Source organism: Amblyraja radiata, chromosome 16 (assembly GCF_010909765.2).
Source record: "Amblyraja radiata isolate CabotCenter1 chromosome 16, sAmbRad1.1.pri, whole genome shotgun sequence".
Classification (NCBI taxonomy): Eukaryota; Metazoa; Chordata; class Chondrichthyes; order Rajiformes; family Rajidae; genus Amblyraja; species Amblyraja radiata.
Window position 1 is genome coordinate 20551853 of NC_045971.1, and position 12883 is coordinate 20564735.

The 12883-nt window shown below is 41.4% G+C and overlaps 1 protein-coding gene across 1 annotated transcript in view; it reads right to left on the minus strand.

The window, feature by feature from the left end:
• Window positions 1-418: 418 nt before the first annotated feature.
• Window positions 419-12883, minus strand: part of mpp2 (membrane palmitoylated protein 2) — a 507220-nt gene continuing 494755 nt past the window's right edge. Inside the window, 3 exon segments of the mRNA XM_033034794.1 lie at window positions 419-1017; window positions 2671-2799; window positions 6839-7041. Coding sequence (XP_032890685.1) covers window positions 841-1017; window positions 2671-2799; window positions 6839-7041 — 509 coding nt within the window. The 3' untranslated portion in view covers window positions 419-840.

Sequence of the window (12883 nt, forward strand, 5' to 3'; positions counted from 1 at the left end):
CTTTACCCTTTGACCAACCATATGTTAAAAAAACCCACACGTATCCACCCATCACTTGCCAGGCTTTGTCAGGCACCCACCTCTTTTCCAGTTTTCTCCCCCTCCCCCACTACAGTCAGAAAAAGGGTCACAATCCAAAACTTTTTGTTTAGAGATATAGTGTGGAATAGCCATGCCATTGATCGCCCTTACACTAGTTCCATATTATCCCACTTTCGCATCCTACACATTAGGGGCAATTTACAGAGGCCAATTAACCTACAAACCTGCACATCTTTGGGATGTGGGAGGAAATGGGAGCACCCAGAGAAAACCCACACGGTCACAGGAGGAATGTGTAAACTCCACACAGATAGCACCTGAGGTCAGGATCGAAGCCGGGACTGGTGCTGTGAAATAGCGGTTCTGCCACTTTGCCACCTGTCCATTCCCTCCACTGACCCGCTGAGTTAATCCAGCACTTTGAGTTTTACTCAAGACTCCAGCATCTGCAGGTTCTTATGTATCTAATGTTTTATCTTGTTAATTAAATTGATATAATCTAGCAGAATCTGCCATAAATCAACAAACTGGACACCAATGCCAATGGAATTTGCCCATTTCATAATTGTTTGAACAACAAAATCATAAAAGTAACATGGGAGCATTCCCATCCCTTCCTTTCATAACCATTTAATTTAAGATTTAATGTTGATTGGCACAAATATATTGGTTAGAAGCATGACGCGTTGCCTCCTTATGACTTGTCCAAATTGGTGTCCCTTTATATCTAAGGGACTTTTTCTACAAAGTTAATGGTGCTCTGTGTAAAACATATTTCTCTACCTCTTTGGAAGAACATTAGTAGACCCAGCTCACAGGCACCCACTGGGGCTCTATGCAGAGTTTCTCCATGACTGTCTGAAGCTTTTGGAAGGCCTTGTCAAGATTATCATTCATAATGGTGAGATCGAAGTAGTGGTTGTATGCTCGCTGGATGCGGGAGCTCTCGTCCACAGTTTTCTTCAAATCTGTGTCCTTAAAATGAATAAAATAGATTGGGAATTATTATCACTTTGATGGTACATGCATGTGCTCTGTCTCACAAAATAATAAAAAAGCATAACAGATTAACAGACAAATTATAAAGGGCTGTGAGATTGAAATTTATAAGGAGAACCAAACTTTGGAGTTAGAAGTGCAGCCATCTCCACCTTGTGAGACCAAGACCCGGTTTCTATCTCCGAGTACCTGCTCAATAATTGCTCAAGAGCAGCATGGTGGCACAGCGGTAGAGTTGTTGCCTTACAGCACCAGAGACCCAAGTTCAATCCTGACGACAGGGGGGTTGTCTGCACGGAGTTTGTACATTTTCCCCATGACCTGCGTGGGTTTCTCTGGGAACTCCGGTTTTCTCCCACACATTGTAAAATTGTCCCTAGTGTGTGTAGGATTGTGTTAATGTGCTGGCATCACTGGTCGACGCGGACTTGGTGGGCCGAAGGGCCTATTTCCGCACTGCATCTCTAAACTAAATTAAACTATGCATTGATGCTTAAGGTCTCATGAAGAGTTCAACTGAGATCGTTCTAAGAGATCAAGGCATTACTTCCTTTGAGATAACAAACGAGGCCAACATGAGATCCACAGACTGTGACATACACCCAACTCCTCGGGAATATGTGCGGCACTGCCACTAACCAGCCCACTACTAAGGTAGATGTGCTAACGATTTAATTATGAATGGGACCAATTCTTGTAGATTACAAAGGAACTGTCATCATTATATAAGATTGGTTTGCAGCTATGTGATATTTTCACACCCTCCTTTCATTTTTCTGTGCTATTGGAATGAACTTATGTATATTTTAATGTGTTTGTGCTTCAAGCATTTTCATTCTTTAATGTTTAGTTTCAATAATAGTTCTCGAATGCTGTTAAATGTTATTGATTGCTAGGAATTGTTATTTTGTCTGCAAGTGTGGCTTCATCAGCTTAGTTTAGAGAAGCAGCATGGGAACAGGCAGTTTGGCTAACTGAGTCCACTGCGAACACCGATCAACCATACACTTATTCTATCCTACACACTAGGAACAATTCACAGAAGCCAATTGCGCATCTTTGGAATGTGGGAAGAAACAGGAGCACCTGGAGAAAACCCACACGGTCACAGGAAGAATGTACAAACTCCATACAGACGATCAGGATCAAATCTGGGTCTCTGGTAAGGCAGCAACTGTACCTCTGTGCCACAGTGCTGCCTCGGTGTAAAATAATTTCAGTAGGTGAGCTTTTTCAGGGTTTGCAAGCAGTAAAGATCAAAGCATCCTCTGTTCATTGATCAATCTTCGCGGAGGAAGCTCAGGAACAGGTTTTGAGGGGTATCAACCATGGGAGGAGTTTTACTGAAGAAACACCCAACTTAAATTTCTGTGAAATGTTTATTGGTTAATTGAAAGTTGCAGCATGGAAACAGACACGTCAGCCCATCGATTCCTAGCTGACTATTGATCACCCATTCACACTAGTTCCATGTTATCCCACTTTCCCATCCAATCAAATTCTGTTGCTTTATTATTAAAGAGGTGTTTAATTTTACTTACCAGTGTCAACAATACTGAAAGATTGTTAATGAGTTAAAATGTGATGACCGTTCCGAGAAGTACATAGATTTATAAAAATGCAACTTACAGTTAATTGTTTTGTTGTAACTCCCACATCAATAGCTGCCCTGTGCATTGCTCGAAGTGTGTCCAAGTCTGGAGCCTCAATAAATACCACGTAAGGCATGAATTCAGATGTCCGTAGAACCTTCAGTGCCTGCAAAAGATTTGAACACTAAATGACTGTCTCCTGGAGTATAGAACGGTACAGCACAGGAACAGGCCCTTCAGCCCACAATGTCTGTGGCGAGCACAATGTCAATATAAATTAACCTCCTCTGCCTGCATATGATCCATATCCCTCCATTACCTGCATAGCCGTGTGCCTCTCTTAAAACCTCTTAAACTCCACCACCACTCCTGGAAGCATATTCGAGGCACCTACCAACCTGGAGATAGCCAAAAAAAACTACCCCTCACATCTCTTTGCCCATTTGCCTCATTTAAACTTTGCCTCTCACACATAAAACTTGGCCCTCTCGTCTTTGACATTTCCACCCTGGGAAAAAATATTGATTGTCTACCCTGTCTATACCTCTCAGAATTTTAAATATCCCCTCAGCCTTCAAAGACTAGAGGAAATAATCAGGTTTTACCCAACCAATAATAGAACATAGACACAAGCTGTAGTAACTCAGCGGGATAGGCAGCATCTCTGGAGAGAAGGAATGGGTGACGTTTCGGAGGAGAGACCCTTCTTCGGACTGGTTATGGATAAGGGAAACAAGAGATATAGACGATGATGTGGAGAGATAAAGAACAATGAATGAAAGATATGCAAAAAGTACAATGATAAATGAAACAGGCCATTGTTAGCTGTTTTTAGCATCTTTGGTTTGTAGGGTGAAAATGAGAAGCTAGTGCGACTTGGGTGGAGGAGGGATAGAAAGAGAGGGAATGCCGGGGCTACCTGAAGTGAGAGAAATCAATATTCATACCACTGGGCTGCAAGCTGCCCAAGCGAAATATGTGATGCTGTTCCTCCAATTTGCGTTTAGCCTCACTCTGACAATGGAGGAGACCGAGGACAGAAAGATCTGTGTAGGAATGGGAAGGAGAATTAAAGTGTCCAGCAACCGGGAGATCAGATTGGTTCAGGCGGGCTGAGTGAAGGCATTCCGCGAAACGATCACCCATTCTGTCCGCCGATGTATAAGAGTCCCCATCTTGAACAAACTGATGCAGTAGATGAGGTTGGAGGAGGTGCAAGTAAACCTCTGCCTAACCTGAAAGGACTTTTGGGGACCCTGGACAGAGTCGAGGGAGGAGGTGTAGCGACAGGTGTTGCATCTTCTGCGGTTGCAGAGGAAGGTACCTGGGGAGGGGGTGCTTTGGGTGGAAAGGGATGAGTTAACCAGGGAGTTGTTGAGCGAACAATCTCTGCAGAAGGCGGAAAGGGGTGGAGATGGGAAAATGTAGCTAATGGTGGGATCCCGTTGGAGGTGCCGAAATTTTCGGAGGATTAAGTGTTGTATGCGACAGCTGATGTGGTGGATGGTAAGGACTAGGGGGACTGTCTCTGTTGCAACTGGGGGGGGGACGGCAGCAAGGGTGGAGCTGTAGGGTACCGAGGAGACATGAGTGAGGGCCACATCTATGATGGGAGAGAGGACCCCCGTTCCCTAAAGAATGAGGACTTCTTGGATGTTCGAGTACGGAACACCTCATCAGATGCGGTGTAGACGGAGGAATTGGGAGTATGGGATAGTCTTTGCAGGAAGCAGGGTGGGAAGAAGTATAGTTGAAATAGTTGTGGGAGTCAGTGGGTTTGTAATAGATGTCAGTCAATCGTCTATTTCCTGTGATGGAGACTGTGAGATCAAGAAAGGGGAGGGAGGTGTCGGAGATGATCCAAGTAAATTTGAGTGCAGGATGAAAATTGGTGTTGAAGTTAATGAAGTCCATGAGTTCTGCATGGGTGCAGGAGGTACTACAGATGCAGTCATCAATGTAATGGAGATAGAATTCAGGGATAGGGCCAGTGTACACTTGAAACAGGGATTGTTCAACGTACCCTACAAAGAGGCAGGCATAGCTGGGGCCCATGTAGGGGCCCATAGCTACGCCTTGGACTTGGAGGAAGTGGGAGGAGTCAAATAAGTTGTTGAGGGTGATGACCAGTTCCGCTAGGCGGAGTAGAATGTTAGTAGAGGGAAATTGAATGGTTCTGCGGTCAAGGAAGAAACGGAAGAAAAGGCCTTCCTGGTGGGGGATGGAGGTGCAGGGTGACTGATCGTCCACAGTAAAGATGAGGGAATGGGGGCTCGGAAAGCGGACGTTATCAGAGACAAAGGGCATGTGAGGTATCTTGGACATAGGTCGGGAGAGATTGGATCTTGAACATAGGTCAGATTTATATCCTCTAATCCAGGCAGCATTCTGGTAATCCTCCTCGGCTGCTTTGCCAGAGCCTCTGCATCCTTCCTGCAGTGGGACGGACAGAAATTGTGGGAAATGGTGGGAGAAACGTATGCATACCAGTGTTGGGGGTGGCAGGGAAGTGAGAGGGGATAGGAGGGTGGTATTTGAAAATGGAGAATTCAATGTTCATACTACTGGGTTGTAAGCTAGCCAAGCGGAATATGTGGTGCTGTGAATAGACAAGATTGCTGAATTGAGGTTTGTTTTAGGTCAGCAGCACCTATGTTTGTCAGATCCCAATAACTCAGTCAGAAATGGACGCCCAGACACTTAGACATAGAATCATAGCGTGTGGAAACAGGCCCTTCGGTCCAACTTGCCCACACCGGCCAACATGTCCATTCTATTAGTCCCACCTGCCTGTGTTAGATCCATATTCCTCAAAACCTATCATATCCATGTACCTGTCTAAATGGTTCTTCAATGTTCTGATTGTACCTGCCTTAACCATCTCCTCCGGCAGCTCGTTCCATACACCCACCAATCTGTGTAAAAAGGTTACCCCTCAAGTTCCTATTAAACCTTTCCCCTCTCACCTTAAACTTATGTCCTCTGGTTCTCGATTCCCCTTCTCCGGGCAAGAGGCTCTGTGCGTCTACCCGTTCTATTCCTCGCGTGATTTTGTACACCTTCTCTGGATGAGAAAACTTCACCCTCTTCCTTGTTTAGTTAAGTTTAGTTTAGAGATACAGCGCGGAAACAGGCTCACCGGGTCTGCGCCGACTAACGATCCCCGCACATTAACACCATCCTACACCCACGAGGGACAATTTTTACATTTACCAAGCCAATTAACCTACAAACCTGTACGTCTTTGAAGTGCGGGAGGAAACCGAAGATCTCGGAGAAAACCCACGCAGGTCACAGGGAGAACGGACAAACTCCGTACAGACAACACCTGTAGTCAGGATCGGACCCGGGTCTCCGGCGCTGCATTCGCTGTAAGGCAGCAACTCTACCACTGTGCCACCGTGACCGGGAGTACAAATATAACTAAGATACACCCCATAACCAAAATGTGGCAAGCTTTATTGGAATTTATGATACAAATCATTGAAGGCCAGAAATTGTAATTGTAGAATAAATTGATTTTTACTTACAGGTCACTCTGAACGATCAATAGGAGCAGAGTGCACCAATGGTCTAAGGGGTTAAGTCTAAGGGACCATTGCCAACCTCCAGTTCCAGATTTGTATCATAAATTCATCCTGTTGTTTGTGTGATGAGAGTTCAAATCTGATGGAAGTGCACTCTATGAATGTGACAACTTTTATTTGAATTCATGATGTACATTTACAGAAAATGATACTTGCCCTGAATCTGTAATTAAATCAGTGGTCACATAACCAATATAATGGGACAACTATGTTGGTGTGATTGCAAAGAGAAATACTTATTGACTGCCACAGTACAATTCTTCCATTTAAACTACTCTTATTGATCCCTCACTGTGCTATCAGACCTGCAAATAAATAATCAATTTATTCTAAAAATCACAATTTCAAAACCTTTCTGAAGCCCTAAAACAAGAGCTGAATGGGATCAGATTTAAATTCAGAATCAAAGCGCCTTAATTTAAAGTGCACGGAATTGAAATTCCATCTTCATTGCTGTAAATTAGTTATTATGGATTTCAACCGCTGGCGTAATGTATTTATTGCAATTGTTAATTTGTATTGCAGGAAGAGCGTGTTCCCTAGAAAGATCTAGGGATGTTCAATTTTAAATTGTAAGTAATAGGGACATTCTGTTTCAATATCAATTCTGTCCCATACCTGTGGGTTTGCATCCAGGATGCAGATTTTTCCACATTCAACCACCTCGTGAATGGAATCGATTTTTGTTCCGTAAAGGTTCCCTTCGTATTCACCGTGTTCAAGATACCTGCTGCTCTTGATGTCGTTCTCCATTTCAGCACGAGACACGAAGGCATAAATATGTCCGTCATTCTCATCCTCCTTCGGTTTCCGTGAAGTGACTGTAACAGAGAGAGTGTACAACATAAACGAGTGCTCGCTTGAAAGTAGAAGTTGATCCAGTGTTGAGTGGTACACCTCAGGGCACAGTACTTGGCCCAGTACTTGAAGATGCTCTCCAAAAGGATCTCGATACTATGGTTGAGTGGTCACAACAATGGGGCATGCAGTTCAACCCTTCCAAATGTGAAACCATGCGTGTCACCAGAAAGAGGAATCCAGGCGAAACATCTTACAATATACTTGGTGCCACCCTTGAAGAATCCAAACAAACCAAGTATCTTGGCATCAAATTGCAGAATGATCTGCGTTGGAATGGTCAGACTCATCATGCAACGGTGAAAGCAACAGGTGTCCTAAATTTTCTGAGGCGCAACTTTCATCATCGTTCAACTTCTGTCAAGGAGAAGCTATACTTCACCCTCGTTAGACCTCATTTGGACTACGCAGTTGCAGCATGGGACCCATACACAAATAAAAACATTTCTTCCATCGAACGTGTCCAAAGACAGGTAGCTCGATTTGTTACTAACACCTATGAGAGAGAAGCGATGTCACCAAACTTCTGAATTCTCTGGGGTGGAACCCTCTCCAAGACAGACGTGAAGCTCACCGTTTGACCTGTTTTTACAAAATGTTAAATGGTCAGCTCGACATAGATTACAAGACCTACACCAAACCCAAACCAATTAGGAGCAGACGAGGGCATTTGATCCAATTTGTGATCCTAGCTACAAAGACAGATGTGTACAGCAATTCGTTCTTCCCCCGCACAATTAAAGCATGGAATAATCTCTACCCTACTATAGTTACCCAACCAGATGCAACTAAATTTAAAGTAGCTCTTTCTTCCCAATAACCCTTTCTGGCTTAAGTCCTCCCTCCACCACCTCCAGTTTAAATTCCATTTGGAATATTTTGGAGGACCAAGAAACCAAGAACCAAGATGGAAATGGAGAAATTGAAAAAACAGAGACTCGAGAAAATGTCATAAAAGCTGAATAATAGGTCGACATTTCGGGTCAGTAACTTTGTTCCCACAGCTGGTACTCAAAAAGGTCAGCAAATGGAAGGGCTGATGAGAAGGTAGAGTTTAAATCCAGCAAATCTCAATAAAAGGACAGGCAGGAAGAGGTTAATGAATAAGGTGAAATTCATGGGCTGAAGTGTGTTTATTTCAGCGCATGTATTCGCATAAATAAAACACTAGCCAGTAGACTAAGCAGGTATGTTAGTAGACTAATAAATGAGGATCAAACAGGATTTATACCTAAGAGACATTCATTCAATAACTTGAGACGTTTGCTTAACATAATGCACTCACATAAATCTCATGACCAAGAGTTATCTATCATCTCACTGGACGCAGAAAAAGCGTTTGATCAAGTAGTATGGGATTATATGATTAAAGTATTGCAAAAATTCCAATTGGGAGAGAACTTCATTGCATGGATAAAACTATTATATAATAAACCTACGGCTAGCATACTAACTAATAATATATTATCCTCGAAATTTGAACTATCAAGGGGCAATAGACAAGGTTGTTCATTATCTCCGCTGTTATTTGCTTTGGTAATTGAACCCCTTGCTGAAAAAATAAGAACACACCTGGATATTTACGGTTATAATACAAAATATTCAAATAACAAAATATCCCTATATGCCGATGATGTACTACTGTACATCACAAAACCACAAATTAGTATACCGAATATATTAAATTTAATTGAGGACTTTGGATCCTTTTCAGGATATAGAATAAATTGGAACAAAAGTGAAATTATGTCGATAAAACCAAAAGACTCAACACACCTCAGGAAATTCCCCTTTAAAATAGCTACAGAAAAATTCAAATATTTGGGAATTGAAATTACTAGAAATTACCAGGATATGTTTAAAGCCAATTATAATCCCTTACTTAAGAAATTAAATAATTTGATTAAATTCTGGAAAACACTTCCGATGTCCTTAATAGGCAGAATAAACGCTATAAAAATGATTTTCTTACCACAAATTCTATACCTATTTCAATCAATACCTATATATCTCCCAAAAATGTTTTTCAAAAAATTGGACTCAGACATTACAAATTTCATATGGGATTATAAACCCCATAGAATACAAAGAACACACCTTAATAAACGAAAAGAGTGGGGGGGGTCTAGCGCTCCCTAACTTTATGTATTATAATTGGGCAGTAAATATTAAAAATATGATTCACCTGCTGGACAATTCTGCCCAGCAGGCGGACTGGATTGTAATGGAAAAAGGGGACTGCTCCCCGAGTAATATAGGAGCGATTATCCTCTCACCAATAAATTTGAATAATAAAAATTATAATAAAAACCCAATTATACATAGCACAATTAGAACATGGAAACAAATAAAACAGAATCTAAAATTAAGAAACCTATCTCTCTCAATACCAATAGTCAATAACCCATTGTTTAAACCATCAATCATAGACAAATCATTTATACAATGGGAAAGAATGGGAATCAAAACGCTCGAAGATCTGTATGAAGTGGGAAAATTACTATCATTTCAACAACTACAACTGAAATATAATTTGAAAAATAACCAATATTTTAAATATCTTCAAATTCGTGATTATCTGAAAAAATACACAAAAGACTATCATAATATGCCTTCCGACTTACTGGATGAAGCAATGAAGACAAAGGCGGACTCAGCTAATCTAATATCGTACATATAATATCATTTTAAACATAGAAATACCCACAACAGATGGAATTAGAAGAGACTGGGAACAAGAATTAGCTATAAAAATTTCAAAAGAGAGCTGGGACAATCATTTACTACAGGTGCATAAATGCTCGATCAATGTACGACATACGCTTATCCAATTCAAAACATTACATAGACTATATTATTCAAAAACTAAATTAAATAAAATCTTTCTTAATGTTTCACCAATCTGTGATAAATGTCTGTGTCAAGAAGCTACCATAGCGCATTCTTTTGTTTTTTGTACAAAAATCCAAAAATTCTGGCATGGAATATTTGATATTTTTTCAAAATTAATTAAACTAAAACTGGTACCAAAACCAGAATGGATCATTTTTGGGATATCGGAAGGTATCCCTGAATTAAACGTGTATCAGAAGAATTTACTCAATTACGGGCTAATAATGGGAAAAAAGCTCATACTTAAATTCTGGAAAAATGCGCCCACACCAACAATAAAAATGTGGACATCAAATATGTTTGAAACATTACATCTGGGAGAGATGAGATTCCTCTTAGCAGGTAAAGCAAACCAATTCCAAAAGACGTAGTCTACGTTTATGGACCTATTACAAGCATGAGGTGCAATAGTAATTTTTAAAATAAATAAATAAATAAATGGTATCAGGACCTGGCAATGGGAGGTAAAACAACAAAAACAGACTTGGTTGGTAGTCTTTCTGCGGAGTTCAATGTTATAATAGAGCGACTGTCCTTACTTTCTTTTTCTTTCTTTTCTAGGATCTACTTTCTTACTTCACTTCCTTCTCTAACTTCTTTTCTAAGGGGCTTTCTTTTCCCAACACTCTCTTGCACTTCACGACTCTTGCGCACTTTCTTTACTCTCCTTACTTCTATCTTTTTCTTAAAGCTCCAAAAAATTGAGCGGTAGGTACAAAAAAATGTATTAAGATATATGTGTTGTGCATTATTGTAATTTACCGTACTTCTAATAAAAAAAAAAAATAAAAAAATAAAAAATAAAAAAAATGTATTCGCATAAATATGGCGGCATGATGGCGCAGCGGTAGAGTTGCTGCCTTACAGTGCCAGAGACCCGGGGTCGATCCTGACTACGGGTGCTGTCTGTACGGAGTTTTTACATTCCCTCCGTGACCTGCATGGGTTTTCTTCGAGATCATCGGTTTCCTCCCACACTCCAAAAACGTACAGGTTTATAGGTTAATTGGCTTGGTATAAATGTAAAATTGGCATTCTTGTGTGTGTGTGTGTGTGTAGGATAACGTTAATGTGCGGGGATCGTGGTTGTTGGGCCGAAGGGCCTGTTTCCGCATTGTATCTCTGAACTAAACTATTGTGGGTAAAGCAGATGAACTTAGAGTCTCGATCAATGCTTGGGATTATGATTTCATGGCCATTCTGAAAAATTTGTTGTGAGAGGGAGAGGAATGGCAGTTCAATATTCCAGGGTTTTGATGTTTCAAAGGTCTTTTATTGCCTCATGTACCAATTAAGGTACAGTGATATTCAAATGTTTCAGATATGATTGAGGGGGAAGTAAAGAAGGTGGAGGAGTTGCTCTGCTAATCAGGGAGACTACCATGGCGGCACTCGGTAAGGATATCCTGGAGGGCTCCTCCTCTGAGGCCACAGATATAGAGCTCAAAATTAAGAAAGGTGCAATCATTCTAATGGGATTACACTACCTGCCTCCCAATAGCCAGCAGGAAACAGCGGGAAAACACAAATGAAAGATTTCGGAAATATCCAAAAACAAGAGTGTTGTTGTGGTGGGGAAACTGAAGACGAGACCCGACCTGAAATGTCACCTATCCATGTTCTCCAAAGATGCTGCCTGACTTGCTGAGTTACTCCAGCAATTAGTGTTCTTTTTTTTAAACTTCGCAATATATCTGGGACGTATTCAGTACAACGGGCATGGCCGGGGCAGAATTACTTTGGTTTATCCAAAGAGAAACTATGTGGATAGTTAATCCAAGGAGGGATCATACTGGCCCATGTACTGGAAAATCATCATGGGCTCCTGTGTTGTACTAATTAAGTAATAATCCAGACAGTTAAATCCATATTCCAGATCCTACTTTGAAAGGTAAGGACGTTTTTTAATTTCTAATACTTGAATATTGATATATCATCATTAACTGTGACTATAAAACTATGGTACGATTCAATAGAACTTAATTTATCCCAGGAGGGAAATTGATCTGGCAACAGTCATAAAACACAAAATACATGAAACATGAAATTAAAGTGACAAGTAGAAAAGATTGGGGGGGGGGGGGGGGGGGGGGCAGTGTGCCTCATGACAGGAGGGGAGTTGTACAGTTTGATAGCCACAGGATTGAAGGATCTCCTGTGGTGTTCTGTGCTGCATCTTGGTGGAACCAGTCTGTTGCTGAAGGTACTCCTCAGGTTGACCAGTGTGTCATGGAGGAGGAGTTTGAGGAGTATCCTCCCCTCCAAGACCAACTCCCATGAATCCAACTCCGCCCCTAGGACGGAGCCAGCCTTCTTGATGAGTTTGTTAATCCTAATGGGATCCTATGGGATTCTTGTACAAACTCATGAGATTGTTCTAAGATTAAAACACATGTCTGAGAACAAAATATCAGATATGACAAGTTGTGAGATGATGCAATACTTGGAATTTATTATGGGGAACAAGGAAATGGCAGATGAGTTGAACAGGTACATTGGATCCATCTTCACTAAGGAGGACACAAACAATCTTCCTGATGTACTAGTGGCCAGAGGATCTGGGGTGAGGGAGAAACTGAAGGAAATCCACATTAGGCAAGAAATGGTGTTGGCTGATGGGACTGAAGTCTAATAAATCCCCAGGGCCTGATGGTCTGCATTCCAGGGTACTTAAGGATGTGGCTCTAGAAATCGTGGATGCATTGGTGATCATTTTCCAATGTTCTAGAGATTCAGGATCAATTCCTGTGGATTGGAGGGTAGCTAATCTTATCCCACTTTTTAAGAAGGCGGGAGAGAGAAAACAGGGCATTATAGGCCAGTTAGCCGGACATCAGTGGTGGGGAAGATGCTGGAGTCAATCATAAAAGATGAAATAGCAGCACATTTGGATAGCAGTAACAGGATCGGTCC